Source organism: Ceratosolen solmsi, unplaced genomic scaffold (assembly GCF_000503995.2).
Source record: "Ceratosolen solmsi marchali unplaced genomic scaffold, CerSol_1.0 scaffold57, whole genome shotgun sequence".
Lineage (NCBI taxonomy): Eukaryota > Metazoa > Arthropoda > Insecta > Hymenoptera > Agaonidae > Ceratosolen > Ceratosolen solmsi.
Genome location: NW_011948427.1, coordinates 4,347,881 through 4,369,773, shown reverse-complemented (window position 1 = coordinate 4,369,773; position 21,893 = coordinate 4,347,881). Strand labels below are relative to the sequence as shown.

At 36.1% G+C, this 21,893-nt stretch overlaps 1 protein-coding gene across 1 annotated transcript; it reads right to left on the bottom strand.

The window, feature by feature from the left end:
• Nucleotides 1–684: 684 nt before the first annotated feature.
• LOC105363545 (uncharacterized) lies at nucleotides 685–21,543 on the bottom strand. The gene is made up of 11 exons (XM_011501276.1): nucleotides 21,320–21,543; nucleotides 9,095–9,340; nucleotides 8,214–8,670; nucleotides 7,570–7,943; nucleotides 6,113–6,923; nucleotides 5,298–5,762; nucleotides 5,011–5,123; nucleotides 4,655–4,914; nucleotides 3,248–3,780; nucleotides 2,180–2,518; nucleotides 685–1,640 (listed from the first exon to the last, which is right to left on the bottom strand). Exons 2-11 carry the CDS (start codon nucleotides 9,331–9,333, stop codon nucleotides 783–785), a joined length of 4,449 nt encoding a protein of 1,482 aa, XP_011499578.1. The 5' UTR covers nucleotides 9,334–9,340; nucleotides 21,320–21,543; the 3' UTR covers nucleotides 685–782.
• Nucleotides 21,544–21,893: the final 350 nt, after the last annotated feature.

The following is a 21,893-nucleotide window of genomic DNA, read 5'->3' as shown; positions in this document are numbered from 1 at the left end:
GCCCGAGCGAAGAATTTCGAGTTTCGCGTGCGTGTGTACCGTACACCGATACGCGCTTCGTCGCAAGATCTCGTCTCCCACGTTCCCTCCGGCATTTTCGTCGGCATTTTCGTCGGCATTTTCGTCGGCATTTTCGTCATTCATTGTCAAGACATATTACAATTACTATGAAAATACGTATTCATTTCATTCATTTTATACGGATTCAATTGCTTCCGCACGACCATGTACTAATTCACTTATTCGTACGTACAAATCCAATTGAACAATCGAGTGATTATAACCACAAGGACTCGGAAAATCATGTTTTTACTTAACTGTCACCTGATGCACCTAAGGTGTAGCGTACCTAAAGTACTCATATCACACCATTTAAATATTAATTACGCATATTACTTTACTTTATTTGTTTCAATACGTTCTATTTACAATATTGATTATTGTACTTGGAATAATCAAAATTGCTGTACACTATTTTATGGCTTTCTTTTTCTTTTTTTTTTTTTTTTTTTTTTTTTTTTTTTTTGCATTATTAATCCCATAGCCAATACGAGAGCCATATGGAGCAATGGATCAAATTATCTTTGATTAGAATTTCTTTGGAAAGCGTAATTTCTGCCGCAACGACATTTATTGTAAAGACGAAATATCCCCGTCGTGGAGAGGAGGCCGCGTTTTTTTTTTCCCCATTATTTTAGCCTCAGAAAAATGCCCAAGGGAACGTCGTCTCGAAGAGAAGTTACGAAAAAAAAAATAGGTTCGAGAGGATATGAGTCAATGTCCTATGAGGCGGAATTACTGGAGCTAGGGGCCAGGCCTCTGCCGATCATCGGCGTGTGTTCATCCTCGTCAACGGGGAACTCGTAGATGGGCTTGAAACCACCGAAGAGTTGAGGCTTGAAGCTCTCCGGGTCGAAACTGTCGGCGCCTGGGCTGGAACCAGAACCGGAAGATTCAGTCTGGGACTCGGTGCTCGGTACCGATTCTTCGGTGGCCGTGGCCTTGCCCTCGGGTACATCGGCCCTGGCTACGGCCGACCTCTCGGTACTATTTGCTACGACGACGCTCCAACCGTTGCGCGCGGGCGCTTCCGCCGAGAGGCTTGCGACGAAGGGAGCCATGAAGCTTTGGGGCGAGGGTGCCGAGGAAGAGGAGCTGCTCGGCTGCTGAGACGGCAGCAGCACCGGCTTTTCCTCTCGGTGACGCTCGTATGTTTGGTTGAGCTCGGCTGGTTCTGACTCTTCTTCATCGTGTTCATCTTCGGGCTCGTGATGCTGGTGAACCGCCGAGGGCGTCGTCGGCGTGTACACGAAAGCAATGGGACTCGAGGCTTGGACGATGGGAAGTCGCGGTAATGTCGCTGATATCGTGGACGGTTGGTGTTTCTTCGTGGGGAAGGGTAGGAAATCCTGCAGATACGAGATTACGTTGAAGGCGGCATTACCGCCGCCGACGCTGTTGCTGCTGCTGCTGCTGCTGCTGCTGCTGCTGGGAATAATGTTCGCATCGGGAGTCAAGCCGGTAGTGATTTTATTCAACTTTGTCGGTGCTGAATCCTCCTCGTCCCTGTCGTCGCTCGGCACCAGGAGAGGCTTCTCTCGACTCAGAATCGAGGATTCGGCTAGCTCGGCTCCATAATTCTAAAGAAAGTGTTATGTTTTACGTTTGGTTTCCAAATTTGTAACTTATAAAAGTACATTAAAGACGAACAAACAAAAATTAGTTCGGCATTTTTACGAGAGAGAGAGAGAGAGAGAGAGAGAGACTTAAATTTGAGTTATTTGACCAGAAAAGTAGAATTTTTTAAATGGTTATATTAATTATATCGAAATTTCAAAATGAGTTAGGCAAGAATATTACATCTCAAATCCAATTGATTATACAAATAAATAATTCATTATAGAAAATTGAAGATTTTTAATAACATTTTAATATATATTATTTTTGTAAAACAAAGCCAAAGATATAATTTATACGTATGAGGGATGAAAAATGCATTTTACAAGGTAGAGCTAAATTCAATCTTAAACATGTTATTCAAATTCTATAAAAATAATAATATTACAAAAATATTTTTTTTTTTCTTTTAATCATTACTTCAAACAACAAATAATTCGAGATCTTCGTTTTTAAAAAGCCTTGGCTTAAAGAATAAAATGTTTTAGAATTCATCGTATACCTGTGATGAAAAGTCGACGTTCACGGCATTGTGATGTTGCGGTATCTTTCCGTAAAAGAACCCTGACAGCTTGTCCTCGCCAGGTTTGTTCTGTTCGGCGCCTTGACCCTCCTCGTCGTAATGGGTGAGGGTGTCGGGTGGAAGGGGACGCTGAGGTCCGTGAGTGCCGATTACTACAGACTCATCACGTTCCGCACTCTCCTCCTGGTTATCGATGTTTACCGCGCTATTTACCGGGTAGACGACGTAGACAGGTCCGGTCTCTGATGCCCCGCCGGTTTCCTGGATTTCTGGCTCCTCATCGTCCTTGCGTCGATCGGCCTCGTTACTGATTATCTGCTTCAGGGGGAGAGCGGGGAGAGGATGAAATGAAAAATACTTTTATAATACACAATTTCGTTATTTTGTGCGTATGGGAAAATTGCATGTGCCAAAACGTGTTGTATTACGGGCTTTTTAATCATCTTAATTACCTTTTGATAATTGTATAACCACTGAACATCGTAAAATAAAATTTATTTTGTTTTTATTATAAAGTCTAACATCTTTTAAATATTAAATATTAACCGAGATATTTTTATAAGTTCCCGAATTTTGTACACTATCGATAAAAACATTTTAAATTTGATTAAACCATTTTCTAGAAATTATCAAAATTGAAAGCTCAAATGGAAAGCTAATGTTTTTTAATTGAGCTTTTTGCCGATTTTTATCATAAATTCTATAAATTATATAAGCTTAAGTAGATAATGAAATGTGACGTAAACACGAGAGATTTAAAAGTTAAAATTGTTCAGCAATTTATTTATTTCTCCCCAAAATAGAACAAAGGTTTTTTTTTTTTTTTTTTTTTTTTTTTTTTTTTTTTTTTTTTTTTAGACAGTTAATAAGGCCAACCAATTAAAGTAGTTTTATAACTTTGTATAAAAAACATTGATTAACAATTTATGATTTTGCCAGTGTAAGAGAATGAGTTGAAGAATAAGCAAGATATATCGATTGGCCGATTGAAAAATCGCTTTAGAAATTAGATAAGCTGGACGTGCCGGAATAAAGTAGAAAACTTACGGATACTGGACTCTCCTCCTCTTTGTTGGCTTCGTCCTCCTTCGTCTCGTCTGCGCGGTTGATCTTGAATAGCGGCGGCAGGTTCGATCTAATAATATCTTCGTCGAGGGCACCTCTCTGCTGTATCATCTGTAGAGTGGCGATCTGGGGCACCTGTCCGTCGGATCGGCTCTTGGGGAAGATGATGGGTCGGGGCGGCACCTGGGGTGGCTCGGCGGAGAAGCGCTCGCCCGGAGACTCGTCCTCCATCCGGAGCTTCTGGTGGTTGGGTCGGCTGCCGGTCATCGATGGACGGTAGCGCTTTAGGTGGTCGGGCTTGGGTGGAGCGAGCGGTGTAGCGGCGACTTCCTCCGCCTTGCGCGGTAGCTGCTGCTGGTGACTGGGGGCCGGGGGTGGGGGCGGGCTCAGAAGTTGTAGGTGGGCCGGCGGGTATGGCTGGCCCCTGCGCGAGGGATGCTGATGCGTCGTTGGATGCTGCTGAGCGGCGGAAGGTCGCGGGCGTGTCCCATGGTGTGGGGGTGCGCTCAGTGTGCCTGAAATCCGGATGGGCTCGAGGTAAATTGCCATTTTACGATATTATTGTTATATTCCAGGAAGGTGGAAGGGGGCTGCCTGGAAGGCTGTAGGTTACGGAACGTCTCGCTCACAATGGCACGTGGCTCATTGGGGATCATTCGAGACCTCGACCTTATCAGTCTTTCATAATCAAAGCTTTCCTTCTTTACTTTAAATAAATTATGTCTCATGAATTTTAAATTGCGCGCAGTGCGTACGTGCCCATCTGCCCGACAAATACACGATTTAAAATTTACGATTCACCCGATCTATGTGCGTATTGGATTATTTCGACAAGACTCGAACGAATTTCTTTTGAGCAAAGTTTACAACCGTTGAATTCTTCTCAATTCTATGCGACAATATACATAAAATCTCTTTTGTGACCAGTTAATTAAGATACCGATCATTCTATTGCAAAGACAATTACGTGCTTGAAAAAAATTTTGCAAACACTTGAGCAATAATAATCGAATATTTTGAAATGAGAAATGCGTATACAAAGAAGTGTGAAAACTTTATTATTAAGTTGTTATGAGCAGGTCATGATTCAACGTCTCGTCGATATAAGATAGCGCTATTTATTGTTGATAAATGTTTATTTAATTATAGATAATAATGACCTTTTATATTTGTCCCATAAAATTAACAGTAATTCGGTTTAATCGAAGCCAATCTTATATCCTTACGTTGATAATGGCACAGCGAACGTTCAAGGTTAATGATAATTGAATTATATTATTATTTAAAATGAGTTTTACAATTTTTTTTTTAAAAAATTCTCTAACTTCAATAGCATTGAAAGGGCACATTGAATCGTGAGTGATTATTGCGAAAGGAAAAGTGGCTCACCAATTTTATCGGCGCCTCTATGCCCATGCGAGGTCTTTGCATTTGGTCTGAATTGCGGCAAAATGTTGGGTAATTTAACGTCGTGGGACGTGCTGGTTCTCCTTTTAAAACCGACGGATGGAAGCTCGGGCTTTTGTCTTGGTGGTAGCGGTATCCGTTGAGGACGTGGTGGATACTCCAAAGGCTTGCCCGAAATCCCATTTCCGTGTTGATAGTGGAAATAGTAGGGGGGTCTTTGACTGATGGCTCCGGTAGGCGGCCTAGGGATAAGCGAGTGGCAAGAATTCATTAAACATCGTTTTAATCGCGATCAAAAATCAAAATTGTTATGGGCAAAATGTAGGAATCCATATTACCTGGGGGGTCGACTCTCAGCTGGCGGTGTCAGACTTTCCGCTAATTGCGGTAGTTTTTGAAGATTGTTACTGCCATGATTGTTAATCATATTGTTGTTGTTGTTGTTGTTGTTGTTGTTGTTGTTGTTGTTGTTGTTGTTGTTGTTGTTGTTGTTGTTGTTGTTGTTGTTGTTGTTGTTGTTGTTGTTGTTGTTGTTGTTGTTGTTGTTGTTGTTGTTGTTGTTGTTGTTGTTGTTGTTGTTGTTGTTGTTGTTGTTGTTGTTGTTGTTATTCATGTTGTTAATCATATTGTTGTTGTTGTTGTTGTTGTTGTTGTTGTTGCCACCTAGTAGAATGGAATTATCGGCGGGATTGTTCAAACCATTTGGCGTAATCTCTTTGATTGTACCATCGGCTTGATTAATTATAATAATGTGCTCCTCGACTGGTCGCTGCATTGGAGTTTGATTTTGCTCGAGTTGTTTGTCTTGGCTGTTCTCGGGAAAGGCGACGAATCCAGAGACTTTCTCGCTTTGCGATTTATCGTTTTGCTTGTTGCTACTGTTGTCATTAGCCGAAGTCGATGGAAAGACGAAGGACGATTGAGATTTCGTTTGAGCCTCGGTGTCCGACATCGAGTCCGTTTGCATTGGATTAGAATTGTACCACTTGGATGGATTATATTCGGACTGTGACGATGGTTCTACAACAGCCACCGAGGGTAGAGCGGCCGAGAATGTTTTATCTACGTTCGTTTGTTGAGCATTCGAACCCTTTAAGCATAGAGTATCGTATTTATGAGACTTGTACATTATTTTAATTATGGATATCACGTTTCAAGCTACCCTATATTACATAATTAATATTAATCTGTCCACATTATTATTTCATATAATTATTTATATAATTATTTTAAGAAATTTACTATATATTCATAATTTCAAAACGTACGTTTGCAACCAATGCAAAAGTTTCATCATTTCACCTTAATGCTACGGGCATTGCAAACTACGCTCTTATGGTTATAGAAATAAAATAGAGTAACGCAAAATAGGCTCAGATATATTGTTAATACTAAATTGTTTTTAATCTACAGTGAGAAAAAAGTCAGTGTCGAACTTACCGTCGCGAACATTGGTCTGAAATTATTCTCATTGCCATTTGGTGCATAAGGATGTTCCTCCATTGCTGTACCGAGAGTATAATAACTCCCCTCAACGTTCTGTCTATTGCCTAATACGAAGGATACCGTGTCCTGATCATGGGGAACGATCACGTTGCTGGTGCTTTCAGGCAGCACGCTAATTACGCTTCCTGGCCTACTGTACGCATTCGCCCCGAAATGTATCGTCGAATGTAGAATGTTATTGTTATTGTTATTTGTATTGTAGTATTCAATGGGCCTGTGACCTTCGACAAAATTCTCGTGCACAGGAGGGACGAGCAAAGGATTGTTGCCGCTGTCGAGAGGCATCGACGTGGCCGGTGGCTGTTGCTGAACGGAAAGCATCGCGGGCTTGGCAGTCGTCAAGTGAATGCTCGATAAAGATTGCTGTTTCGGATAGGATGACGATGTTACGAGGGTCGACGTCTCGGCCCCACCCACGCTCGACGTCGTCGAGAGGTGGGCGAAAGCCTTCGCCGTCGTTGTCGTCATCGTTGTCGTTGTTGTCGGCGCTGTGGTTGTCGATGGTGGTGGTGATGGCGACGCGCTGGATGCCGCTGGAGGAGGATTTTTCATCTCCGTACGGTGCGCGAACTCATTGTGATGAGAAAACTGATGCTGCTGGTAGCCATTATCGTGAGTTGTCTCGTCGGAGAAAGGGTAATAGTCGTCGTAATCGTCGCTGTAGAGGTACGTTGACTGTGGAGTCGGCCTCGACGGACTCTGCGGCCCATTGTTATGGCCATTCAAATCCTGATTCATCGTCGATCTATGGATCGATAAGAGTTAAGAGTTTCGTAGAAGGATTTTATAGGAAGGGCAACTCGTGATGTCACTACATGATAACTATAAGCCATTATTATATTATCGCATTGTTTTCGTTTTTTAATCAATACAATTTCGCTGTCGCTTAGGCTCTAGTGAATTATTTTTTTTGTCGTCAATTAAATATATTGTTTCTTTATTCATTTGTCATTTTACTTATAAATTACATTGATTAAATCATACAAGTATGTGTACCTTCAAGAACTTCAAGAATAGTAATAATATATTCGCTTAACGACCACAGAGTATGTTTCATTAAACGTTTAATGGTTTTAAGGCTAGCCCAAATAGAATATTCGTAGTAATAGTAATAATAATAATAATAATAATAATAATAATAATAATAATAATAATAAATTTGGCAAAGTTTAAATAAAATTGTTATTTAAGTGAAATTGACACGATAGATTGTATCTCCAAGTTCTTGAGATAAAGTAGAGTCGTTTGCTTTGAAAACCAATCGAATGGGATTACAACGAATGATTTATTGATTAATCTGTGAAAAGTCATTATATACCGAGATTGTCCGTAGATCATTATCGGCATAATTCTGCTAATTAAAATAATAAATTTACTCTATAAGTACGTACCCAAATTTGCTGGGTGCACTATTTTTTATGCCCTGTAGCTTCTCAATTGGTAAAATGTCCTCGTATTCATCGTAATGACTGGTGTTCTTGGATGGCTTCCACGTGGTAATTTTAGGTTGCGTTACCGGTAATTGGGTTGTCGTTGTCGTCGTGGTCGTTGGCCTCGCAGTACTCGCTATAGTCGTTGGCGCTTTGGTGGGTTTTGTCGTTGTTGTTTTTTTTTTATCTATTGGCCTCGCTGTCGATGTCGTTGTCGATGTAGTTACTGGTGTGGTCTTCGGCCTCGTTGTTGTCGTAGTAGTTGTCGTGGTTGTTGCAGATGTACTCGTAGTCTTTGGATAGTAGACCTTTCGTGTTGCTGTACTGATCGATACCTTGACATTTAAAGACACGTAGACAAATAAAATGTTACCAGTAGTTTACTTTATCAATTTAACTAAATTAATTTCTCGGTTAAATAAGTAACAACAACAACAACAACAACAACAACAACAACAAAACAGATAGAGGGAGAGAGAGAATTAAAATACAATATACTCGTAATGCTATCGTTTCAATATGTGTTAACCAATGTTATTCATACGTGGATGCAATTTAAGAAAGAAAGAGAAAGTCAAATTTTTTAAGTGAAAAAGAATGAGTACCTTGGTTGCCGTCTCCTGATGATAAGGTCGGTGATTGTTAATGTTGTAGCTATTCGAGCCGCTCTGCACTTTGGTATTTGCGTAGGAGCTCGATATAAGGGGATAATTGTCCCGCTCGTATTTCTCGGAGCTGTAACGTACCGGCAGATTCAGGAAGTCGTGAAAGCTCGGCGAGTAAGGATTTATCTCGTTGGGCCCGACACGTTCGTTCTTCGAGTTGCTGGCAACAACGCGCTTGCCGTCCAGGTAGCCGATCTTGCCGTACGGGTACTGTTCTTCGAGTTTCGACTGACTGTCAATATGCATGCTCTCGTCCTCGTCGCCTTGGTATGTATCGGTGAAGTTGAGGGCTTTGAGTGGCGGTGTCTTCTCAAAGTCGATTTTCCCAGTGATCGGATCCTTTTCAAGGGAAAAGGGTTTGCCACCGTTGAACGCATACGCGTACGGCAATTTATACCTACAATTTCCCATGAATCCCATATTACCGATCAAACGTTTATTTTCTAGAGAGACAACTTAACTCAATAGCTCCGAAACATCCGTTATATTTATGTCTAAATTCCAAGCGATAACATTTTTATGCGAAAGGATTGATTAACGTTATAGGGAAAATGTTGCGCGACAACCGTTATATATTATTGCAGAATTAACTATTAAGTAGCGTTTAAGTATGAAAAATAATTAGAGCTCGCTCGTGAATGTAATATGTTTGTCGATTTTTTTTTTTTTTTTTTTTTTTTTTTTTTTTTTTTTTTTTTTTCATTGGAGCATTTAATAAATAAAGGGCGCTTTGTTAAGGAAGATAAAAACGTCGCTTTGAAAAATTCAAAGGAAGCGATTAAAATTGAAGGCAAAAGAGAGTAATCGTGGCTGTGTTGTACCTCGGCTCTTGGTCCGGATAGGGCGTGGAGGCAACATTAGCGGCGCTTTCTTCGGCTATGAGATCCAGGTCGTCATTATCAGCCGTTCTTGCGATAATTAAGTGCGAGAAGGCCGCCGCGTCATCCGTTACCTCAGCATTCTTATTGTCTAGTAAGGATCCGCCCGTGAGAAATTCTGCCGAGATGCCCAATACCGCAGTATTGGCGAGCAGTAAAGTTGTCAAAATCATTGATAACATCTTGATACTGAAAAAGTGGAGAAAAAAAAGAAAAAAGAAAAAGTAGTTCGTTGTGAGCGTTGAATATTTGTTAAAACAGGTCGTAATAGTATTATAATGTCATTGTGGAGGATACTGATTTTCATAGAGTACTCGGCAAACTAAATGATTGAGCATTTTTTCTCTATTTTTTCTCATAATTTATTGTCAAGATTAACTGAAATTTGCTCTTCAGGTCCAAATTATCGCTTTAAACTAAAACTTAGGTTTAATGCTGGTAATTTCAATCATTATCCTTCACATTATGTATACAGTTAAACTATTTTTTCACCAGTACGGAATGTTTTTCATACAAATACAAATGTTAATTTACTATTGAAAATACTGTTTGTGTTTAATTGTAACGGTGCTTCAATCGTTAAAAGCGATAAAAGTAAAATAAAAACATTATGCTGTCAGAATAACCACAACAAATATCGATAACAACAAAGTTATTTGTTTGTTTTTTTTTTTTTTTCCTTTTAATATTTTCATTGCAATTACCGTCATACACGCACAAACGAACAAATCGTAATCATTACAGGCGTTGCAGTATCGTAATAATAGCACTTGAGTAATTGCACGTTCTACTTGAAATACATTTTTGGGATTGATTTTTAATGACTCGTACATTGAATGATGCGTATTTAACAATGTTGCATCTTACGATTCCTACAAGAAATAATGTTACTACTTAACCGCTGTAATTCCATAAATTTTACTCAATTCTGTTATCACTTTGAATGCTCATTATATGAAAATATATCGAAACTATAATATTCCAAGATAATTATCGTTTGCCCTACATCGATAAATTTTATAGAATTTTTTTAAGTAAAAAAATTGAGTAAAAAAAACAGGCATACACAAATGACAGGCTAATATTCGATAATTTTCGACATTCTAAAATTATTGGCTTTCGAGCAAAGCTCCCTCATTAATCCCTTTTGTACAATGATGCTTGAAGAAATTGCTTGTTTATGATGCAGCGACGGAAGAGAAACTATATTATATTCTTTATACGTATGTGCTTCGAAAACGTCGCATCTCCTGCAGCGAATAATAATAAACGAGTTCGCCGAACATCCGCCCAGGGCTCGCCTTACCAATCGCTCGAATGGAAAATAACAAAGTCGACGATAATGCATCGAGGAGAAGACCATTACAAACTGTGCTGTAAGGCAGGAAGGCATATTGGTAGGATCTCCGGCGCTGTGGGATTGCGGCACGCGAGGTATCTATAATGAGGAAAGGGTACCGTTAACGAAGATTATTACGTCACTAAAGGCACGCCACGAGCTCCGGTAGTGGGTCATCGCTTTCGCGTCCAAGACTTACCGAGGAGAGATGCATGCGCTACGCACGCGACGACGACGATTGCACGGAAATCTTATGTTTTTTTAACTTCCCGTGCGAGCCTCCTTTATCCGCGCATCACTCTTTCAATCATTTTCACCACATTCTTTCATTTATAACTTGTGCCATTGTGAAAATGAGGATAAACCAGCTTCGTACAGCGATATCTAAAGCCGATGACTCTTATGATCGATCGCCTCCTCCGAGTCGACTCGATAGAAAAAAACTTTTGAGAAATGGGCTGCCCGATGAAGAATGACTTTTTCTTTTCTTTACAAAATTCTTAACAAATTGCTCGATAATTGCTGGATATTATTTTGATTAATCGCTTTACACTATTTTCCATTTTCACCAACGAACATTTGCACATTTCTGTATAAAGCGTATAAATTTCAATCGCGTTGCTAATCTAATGGGAGGAAATGCATTATCACATTCCAGTTAAATAAAATGTTTTTTTTTTTTTTTTGAATAAAAATTATAATAATAATGATTCTTCAAAACTGTAGCAATACGAAGAAAGAAAATTGTCTGGAAAATACCGAGAACGTGGCCCCGTTAATTATAATTGCAAAATATTTCAATATTTATATGTAACAGGCAATTGATCAAATTGTCTACAAGACAATTATTAATTTGTCTTATTCAAGCGAAACATTAAATTATTTTATCACTAGGAATGAAGCATCATTACAAGTACCGTAAAACAAGATCTCATTGATTTTTTCGAAAAGTTTATTATCTCCTTTTATTTTCGTTATTTTCGTTGCGATATTAAAGTAGGTATACTTGCCGTATACGTAAATTCGCGCTATATATATAATATATATATATATATATATATATATATATATATATATATATATATATATATATATAAAAGAAAAAAAAAGTATTTTCATTTTGTGCGGCCAATTTGTCGCTATAATTTATTATATAGGCGTTTAATCACAATGTGCCTCCAACGAGACTATTAAACCATTTTCCAACTACCAGTAGTTACAAAAAAGTCCGAGTTTCTAATCTTCGATCTAATATTTCTTATATCTCTCTCACGCGATAGCCCAGTGAAATTAATAAATATACAAACACTGCGTAACGCGATTGCCTGAAAATTTCATGAATTCAGAAACATTCGATGTAAACGCCTGTAAAATGGTAAAAGAAGCAGCCAGAAATCTTCTCTCCTTGTCCACTTTTTTCAATTTCGATTTTTCATCATTTCAGCGCTTAAACCATAGAGTTAAATATCTGGTTTAACGGTATTCTCGATAATACTCGACTCATTCATGGTGAAGAGTCACAGAGTCGCGGACCTTCGCCTCAACGTAACGCCGGTACAGGCCCCATCTGGGCTTATTGGCCCCTGAGCTCGAAGACCCGCAGACTGCCGATGATCCTGGCAATGGTGAGACCTCGCGGGATCTCGCGCACGTGCGCGGCTCGAATGACAATCGGGCTGTCTCGCGGCCGGCGCCGAGGTATAGGTGAGACGCCGGTGAAAGGGACCGAGCGGATGGGCCGAGCTGACACAGATTTCCCATCGCGGCCATGGTCACGGACGTCATCGTCGCTTAGTCCGGAATGCGCGGACAATAGGCTCGTTAGCATGCGAGAGGGCTTATCCGCGCCCTGGGGCTTTGTTTTACTCTCAGGTGCGGGTTTATCGCTCTTCCTCGCTCTTACGGGCGAGCACTTTTGCTCAGCTACGTGAGTTTAATTTATTGCGGGACTTTTTCAAAATGGATCGCTCGTCTCCATGATAATCGCCGACACTTTAAGTGTTTGCTCGTGTAAGTCTCTTAAGTGCTTTCGTTTTGCTTCACTTTTAATTTATGGGGCAGTTAAACATCGCCATCGCCTTGTGCAATTACCGGCCCGAAATACAACAATCCCAATTCCTTGAAAAGATATTCAAATCGCCTTCCCGTTATTTATTGACCCAGTATATTAATTTAAGGAGTAAGTTGTTGAAGAAACGGGCAATCTTATTTTCAAAATGTTATTTTCAATTTTTCGTTGTATTGCGGCGAAATTGTTTGTCGACGCTTCACATTGCCAATTCTTGCGAAAAAAATTCGTCCCTACGAGCCTATCGCGCCGGCAAGTCCAGCCCTTATTGAACGTTCAATGCCTTAAATACGAACGTTTGTAAGGAATTTAATTTTAAAAAGTAAAATCCTTATAATTCTCGATAAAAAGTAATATGTAAATCGTTGTATTTATTAACGGAGGATTGCCGTTCGTACGGTATAAATCACATTTATCCGTTTGTGCGATGTTATCCTGTAAGTTCAAACTCTTGAAAATTAGTTTCTTACACTTACCACAGACTATAATGTATTCTTTCTTTTTTTCTTTTTTTTTTCTTTTTTTCATGCAATTCTTTCCATAATAGTATTATAAATAATAACAACATTGTTCGTGCCATTATACTTTAATTAATAATATTGAAGTACATTTATCGATCCAGTCATCATAAATATTCCAAGCAATTTGAAGATTCATACGATTCATACGATGAATTATATCTAATATATATAAAATAAAAAATCTTTAATAATTATTTATAAATATTTCAAAAATAACAAATATATCTTTAATTAATTCAACTCATTCATTCTTTAAAGTAAATTATATAATTAAATTTCTTCAAAATAACATTACGTAGGATGCATATGTATTAATATAACCTATATTCTGTAACTGTATTATGCTATTAACACATAGCGGTAAGAGCACATGCCAGCTAAAAAAATAAATACAGTAGATTAAAATAAATGGCACAATATGAAAGTATAACGTAAACACATCATCGTTATTTATTGTTCATTATTATTGATAATTTTCAAATTTTTTTTTAATGTTTTTCATTTAAAATCAAATTTTTCGGTAACAAGAACATGGCTGAAGAAATCAAATTAATCAATCACATGCCCTATGAGTGTATGTAAAAATGTTCGATTATAAGTAGCAATTGAAAAAAAGTTCATCGTTTCGTCAGATAAAGCTATCCTTTTAAAAATTTTAAAAACAGTTATCTTTATAAGTGAAATGATATAACGGAGTATATTTTTATACCTCGTATAACTATATGATTATATGATACCGGTTCCTCTTGAAGGCTTTTGAAATAATTATCTTTATTAGGAATGTAATAGGAAATGTATTTATTAAACGTTTGGAGCATTTACTATTTAGAGTTGCTTACTCTATAGCTACTGCTCAACCTAAATGGATCGTACCGTAATTCCTACTAAAAATTTGCTCTCAATTATTTCATAAAATTTTGCTACATAAAGAACGTCAATATAATAAAACGTGTTTTCAAAAACCTTCTTGTTCTGTCAATAAAATTTTTCTAAAAATACTAAAAATAATTTGAAGTATCTGTAGAAAATATTAACAATCACAATGAAACAGATAAAATAGATACAATAGATAAAATGTAAATACTAATTTGCTGAAAATAATTCTGCAATACGTAAGATGTCTCATTAAGTAATACTTTCATATTTTCCTTTCCGGATATTGTAGCATTTTTTGCAACGTTATTTTAAAATAATGCAATTATACATTTTGAGAAAGTATTGGAATTATGTAAAAAAAAAAAAAAAAAAAAAAAAAAAAAAAAAAAAAAAAACTATATAAAGTTTTTAGGTGACAAATTAAGCAATACAATTATATGTGTAATGCGCATTGAGTTCATTGATCGTTAAAGAAAAAGAAATTAAATAAACAATTTCGATAAGTAATATTGGATTAGAAAACAATATCTATATTCTATAATTATTGTTTTAAAAACTTTTTTCTAAAAAAAAATTATACCATTACTTATTACGAGTAAGTAAATACAAACTATACAAACAAAATAATTGTAAAGTTATTTCGCCGTTTTATTAATGGATATTAGTAAAAACTATTAAATTATTTGTAAAATAATTCTAATACCGAAGAATATTAGATATTATTAATATCTATCGCAGCACAATAAGTTTGAATATATAAAATACATGACATATTGATAAACAAGTAATTTATTTGTAAATAAAAAATAAAAAAAAAAAAAAAAAAAAAAAAAAAAAAACAATTGATTAAATCTATCAAACATTCAATTAATTACTTCTTTTTTTATTCTTCAATTAATAGTACATTGCAAATGGTAATGAAATATGTCAAAGTTTTATTGAATTGAATATCTAAATTTAATTTTTCTGATAAACCAGAGTTCAATTCATACGATATAAATCTACAAATTTCTAAGAAAACATTTGAAAGGATACACGAGTTCGTATATCTCAATAACATAATAAAAAGTACCAATGAGGTGAAAGAGAATTAGGAGACATTAAATATTTAAAATTTTAATAACTAATAGATATAAAGTTAAAATTTCTAAACATCGGTATTTACAATTCTTTCTAATAAAATAAAACTATAATCCAAGTATAGAAATAGGCAGTATAGTATCGATCAGAATTTTCAAAAATAAAGCCTTTTAATTTAGCCTTTAATAGTAAATTGATGAAAGACTTTGCAATACGAATTAAAATTTAAACACTTTGATATTGCTCTCGTGTACTAATATAGCATTTCATTAATTTTAATACATTTTTTTCTAAGATTATATTACATGACTATATTTATAAAAATAAAGTTCAATAAAATATTTTACTTAAAAAGTTCTTATCTATATATTCACAAAGTATAATAGCTTATGCAAGATTAATAAATCGATACGTCTTTATAAAACTATTTAGTATTTAATTTCAAAATTATAAGCTATCGATTATTCTTAGATGCATAGTGCAATAAACATTATAAAAATGTTGCGATGAAAAGATATAAAAATGTTGATGAACGTGACAATCGACTTTCGAATAATTTATGTTTCAGGAAAAAAAGTTTTCATCTTAAAAGAAAAAAAGAAAAGCTGGTTACGGCCCCGTCCCCCCTCGCACGCGCGCGCACACACATTTGTGCGTACAACAGTATATTAGAAGCTTACGTTGGGAATCGATCGTTGGTCGACTCGTGCCTCGTCAAGTTCGCCTCATCGCGAAACCGGCGTAGCGCATTCTACCGGATTTTTGCTGCTCTTACAACAACAACAACTCCGCATTTGGTGCTCAGCGAGCACTTTGTTACTCGCACTTTCGAGCGCCAGTGAAAAGTTCAAGAGCGTTTCCACGTGGATCTTTATAACCGAGCACCGTGGAATTCATTGTTTCGCGGGATTTCGATGAACCCGTTATAATACGTTCTGCCGGAGGAGAAAAAAGGTCCCCAGGAAGAGGAGAAATAATATTAGTCATTTTATAGGCGAATTAAATGGCAAAACTCGTTTATCAAGCTCTTTTACGACACGCGTATTCCGAGAAATATCCCGATGTCACGCCTCGTTCTTTAGAACAGTTAAGCGAATCATAAATGCGATGATCGCCATCTGATATCGTTTGTCTTTCCAGTCGAATAAATATAAATATTTTTATGCTTTACTGGAACGTGAGAAATCGAAGAGTCCGCGACTTGATTAAGAGCGGATGATATGCTATGAGAAAATCATTCGGTCAATGGTGTAGGAAAAATTCCTTTCCACCATTTGTCTTTATACGAATGATAGCTGAGTGATGTGTTAAAAGGATAAAAATTTGCTTTTGTACGATTTCTTTAATGATAAGTAGCTTTGAGAATTTGTAATTTATAATTTTATCTTCACATTTTACATAATTTTCGCTTTAAATTGCTTTTAAAATTCTCTACACATAATTAAAATCTTAAATAATAATATTTTTAGCCTATAAACAATAACAAAATATGTATTTATATTGTATATACTTTGTTCGAAATGTTCAACGTGCATAAATATCGTTTAAATTATTAAATAAAGACGTATTATATATAATCAATTGTCACAAATTATCATAAGTCCAAATATAGGAAATGAATATTTGTCCTATGAAAATAATTATTTTCACAAATCATTTTCTTTATCCTAGTACAATACATGATAAGCGATAGTCTGAATAGGTAAGTAGAGGTAAATTAGGAAAAGGTCCGAGAAAAATTACGAGGTACAGTGTATATAGGAAGTATCTAATGTCTGTTAATACAACAAATGTAAGCAACCATTCGTTCTAATAAGATTATTGATTAACAAAGATCTTTAAATGATCTTCAAATGTTAGGAAATGTCGAGAGGAATTTTTTTTACTTTTTATGCTTACGTCTAAGGTCTCGGTGGCCCGATTGAAAATTGGCAAAAGCCTGTTTGTGCGTCATATCACCACCGAAACATAATGTAATTGGACATTTCCCACGAGCGAACTATCGCTATTGCAAAAACTAAGTCTTGCATGCCTGAATAACAGTTCGCATAACTCGTGCCATTACGCGTGAACCGATTGACCCACAAGTTTTTACGCCTCGTTCGCATAACGCGAATTTCACCGAATCACATAACCCGAGGAGCACGGACATTACAAAAACGAAGATAAAAAGCTCGCGATAAACCGGAGAATCGACTAAAAGAAGGTAAAAAGTACGAGTAAGAAAAAAAAACGAGAAGAAAGCGAGCTATATGCTCCAAGTTTTCCAAGACTTTTTTATCTAGAGTCATTCGCAGCGAGTGCAGCCTCGCTCTTTGAGTGGTAGGAGTGAGATTTTGGTACGACCCACTTAGCCCAAAAGTCTTCGAGGGTTTATCGCACCCGTGGATTAATAACCGGTGTTGACGGTACATCGCAGCATCGTCTCCTTTTTCATTTTCGAGCGAGGACTGCGATCAGATGAAATTCTCCGGCGCTCGGACTCTTGAGAAAATCATAAACTTGTGAGTTCTTGAGTGCTGGTCGAAGTGGCCGAACCGGAGTTATGGATTACCAATATTTTTACCAAACTCTTATGGCAATTTGAGTTTCTGTTATTGGAATTGCTACTATTGGCCTATTAACTTTATTATGGGTGCGTAGAGTGGAAGGAAGTAATTGAGGTAACAAAATTTTTTCAGGGACATATCTACGACTCTATTTATTTATTTTTGAACTTTTCTCGTTCTCATAAAAAGTAAAAGTCGCTTTATACGGAATAAGATTGTCCTCGTGTTAAATAGAGTTCGACACGCAATGCTAACAATTGAGCAAAAGAAGTAGACAAAGAAGGAAGAATGAAAATAATTACTAACAAGTTAGCAAATTTTCGAATACTGTAAAATTTCAATTACGGGAAAAAAGTCTCAAGTATTGCAGCATTAAGACTCGTGAACTTTAGTACTTGATACTTTAGGAGAAAGTACTGGGTAGTTCATCGGAACTTCTCAATTTCATATCATTGGAAAAACTATTGGAATTCTTAGCAAAATTTATCTGATCACTTGAGACTTTATTGATATAACTTCAATTGAATGTTTTTCTATTAAAAAAAAAAAAAAAAAAAAAAAAAAAAAAAAAAAAAAACAAGGAAAGAAAGAAGAAAATTTACGTATCTAGTTTTGTATTTCAAGAATATATTATTTTTCAATAAAAATGGTAGTAATAAATTTTACTATATTTAAATATTACATCTATCAAAATTTCAATTGTGTATGCTTAAATTAATAAAAAAAAAAAAAAAAAAAAAAAAAAAAAAAAACGTCATGGATATTGTAGAAATGTAATGGTAATTTTATTTTTTATTATTTTCTTAAATTACACGATTAATTTTTATCCAAAGTTCTTTTTATATATCCCATATGTCTTAAAATGTTAGTAAATGCATGTACGTATATGTATATATTGCAGATACATGTATCAATAATTACAGTAATAATGCAAATTAGTAATAACTGGAGCAAGTATAGAAAATCTCAGTTATACATTTATTATTAGATAAAAAAGAAAAGAAAAAAATCAAGAATAGAGAATACTTTGGTTGGCGAAGTAAGTGGATAGTACCCAAATTGGTAGCGAGTGTATATTTTCAAGAGTTCGGAAAGGAAGGTACAATTTCTCAAGTGGAATCGCAGCGACAATGATTTTCGAGTCGTTCGAGTGGTGGTGCATCCCTTGCGGCATGACAAATTCGCAAGGACCGTCAATGTCAGTCTGCTCCAGGCGGGAAAAGTCACGGAGGCGTGACACAACAAATAAAGAGCGCGAAAGAATGCGCGCGGGCGCGCGTCTGGGGGGGGGGGGTCAAAGACCTGCGCTGTGCCGGCGACGAGTCGTTACTCTGCCGACGAGGAAGCGCCTCCTCGTCGGCCAGTTGCCGTGCGCTTCTGGAAAACGGACTCGAGTAACCCCCTCGACGCTCCCTCGAAGGGAGTATTTCAACCGGGACTTTATTCAATTTAACGGCATTACACAAATTATTAATGCCGACAATTTATAAGCACACTTATCGAAAATGCCGTGAACGAGGATTTATTTTTGAGAGGAGCGAACGCCTTCTTTGGACCTAATGTGTTCCTAAGAAGCTTATATGTAGTGTCGTGTATAGCTATTGGGAAAGAAATATTTGACAACTTTTTAAAGCTTAAATATTTCATCTTAAAAGAGATGAGATTTTTATTTTTGTGAAAAGTCAAAAACTAATAGGGATCAAATAGATGACATCATATCACATATAAAGATTAAATAAATTTATAAAAAGGTTTTTGGTGAAAAATCATAAGCTTTTTGTTTTATAAAATAAAATAATTTTCAATTTATTAATGCTTTGTCAGGCTTTTATTAATTTTAAGCTTAAATTATTGTACATTTGTTATGTTGTAGTGTTGTTGTGATATACATATGTGATTTAAAACGTATTCGATCACTTATCTCCGTCTAAAGAATTCCAATAAATTTAAGAATTAGCCTGATTTTTTTTTCTGCATATATTATTACATTGAATGACAAATAAAAAAAGAAATTATAAATAAATTTTATTTTTATTTGTATTGCTTAAATCTACTTTATAGATATAAAAAGTGATTTAAATTATTTATAAGCTTTAACTTAATAATTTTTTTTTATGAATCTGTGTATAATGAAAAACTACTATTAGTTAAAATTATTTAAATCAATTACTTTAATTATATATATATATATATATATATATAGAATTTTTTTCATTATAAAATGTAATTCAACCAATATATTATTGTATATATTTACATTTACTAATTATATTAATTTTAATAAAAATATCATTTATCTTTTAGATAGCTAACTTGATTTATTTACGAAAAAATAATTGACACTGCATTAAGTAAATTTGAATAATTTGAAATAATGTTTAAATTATATTTAAAAAGTTTAAATGCACGAGTTTTATCATTTTATTATAACCTCACAAAATTAATTGGAATTTTATTCCAAATCGTTGTTTTTTTTTTTTTTTTTTTTTTTTTTTTTTTTTTTTTTTTTTTTTTTTAATAACCCAGCTATATTATTTATTACCAAAAATATAAATTTTGTTATTTAATTCTTTAATTTTTAATAAAAATATTGACTTCTTCAACTCAATTGTAGTATATCCATCTTATATATTTCGTTTTTTCCAACTATACGTTTCATAAAGAACATATTTATTGACTTTCAATGAATTTCTTACATAAATTTGGTCCATTAGATTAAGTATATAAGACTTAAAATTCGTCATAAATAGATTTATCATAAGGACAATACTTTCTTTTCTGTACAAATATTATGCGAAAAGTAATGGCTAATTTTAAAATTAATTTACTCATCTTTACATTTTCAATTTATTCTTTACTATTGTAAAACTTAATTACATTGATTAAGTGCAGTTTGACAATTATTAAAACTGAGATTTACATAAGATGTATAATGAAACTGTTGTGTTTAAAAAGCATTTTAAATGTCTCTAGGAATATAATTTCTATCTCATACATTTAACACTATTATATATTTACTTTATACAGTTAAATAATAAAATAATGAATTTTAATTTAAAATATTATTCACTCAAATAAATAGTTTTTATTACAAAAAGTAAAATTGTAAAGCAAGTCTGTAAGATCACGCTCTCGGCTTGCGTTTATCGTTATTAATAGTGTTTTCGCTAATCGTAAATAATGATAGTATGCTTTGAAAAAAAAGGAAGCAATTTTCATTTACTTATATACTGACAAATTAATGATTTTTAATTATTTAATTAGCCAAATTTTGAATAAATAATTCACTTAAGTCAAACGCTTGCACCTCGCATAATTTCCCTACTCATTTCATTATATCGAAGCATAGGGTACGAAATTTATTTTCAACGTATGTGTGAACATCGTCGAGAATTCTTTGATAATAAACACATTAGATTGTTTGTTTAGATGATAAAAGTCGAAAATGGAAAGATCAAAGTGTCATTTAATCATCCCAATAGAGGACATTAAATTCTTAGGTATTACTTTGCTTGGTCCTGACTTTAAAGCGCAGACTGAATTCTTTAACCCTTCGTTCGCTATTTACGATTCGCAATATAGTCAATAGTCAATAAATGATCGACAATGGCCGTAAAAGTTAATCGAAATTCGCCGGCGAAGCGTATGAGCGTACGAGCTCGGCGTCAACCCCTGGACGAAATCTCCGGCCCCGCGCCAATCGCCGCCCCATTATTACGTCTATTCGGGACTGACCTGAGCTGAGCTGAAGTCCACCTTCGTGAAGGCTGAGGCTCTCGAATCCCGGGTAGAGGAGAGGGTCTGCGGGAGGCCTCTAGGTGCGCATGATCCTCGAGCGATGCTGCCGCGGCCTCACGGGCCAGATCCAGTGCTGCGGTCTCACCTGGCTTAAGTCGTCGTAGTAAAAGCGAGAGGCCCCGTTTAATGCCGGAGCGGCGCGGCTGACGCGTCTAGCTGCTCACGATTGACTAGCCCCGGTGCTCAGCTCCCGGTAGCCACGGACCCCGGGTGGGAGGACGGGCGAAACGGTACGGCGGAACAGTTAGCCGGCGACCCACATTCGGACCCGAGACGTGCCAGTTTCCAGACGGCCGAGCGCAAGTGTCAAGTGGGGCCTTTGCGCCGAGGGCCGGAAATGACTGGGCTGGAGCTGCCGAAGATCCGAGGAGAAAGTTAAGGTCCCTTGGGTTACGGGAACCGCGACCACGACCGCGACCGCGACCGCGACGACGGGGCCGCGAGATACGTTCGCCATAGCTCCGGGGCCGCTCGGCTTTTCGGTCTGCGAATTCGTACTTTTACTCTCTAG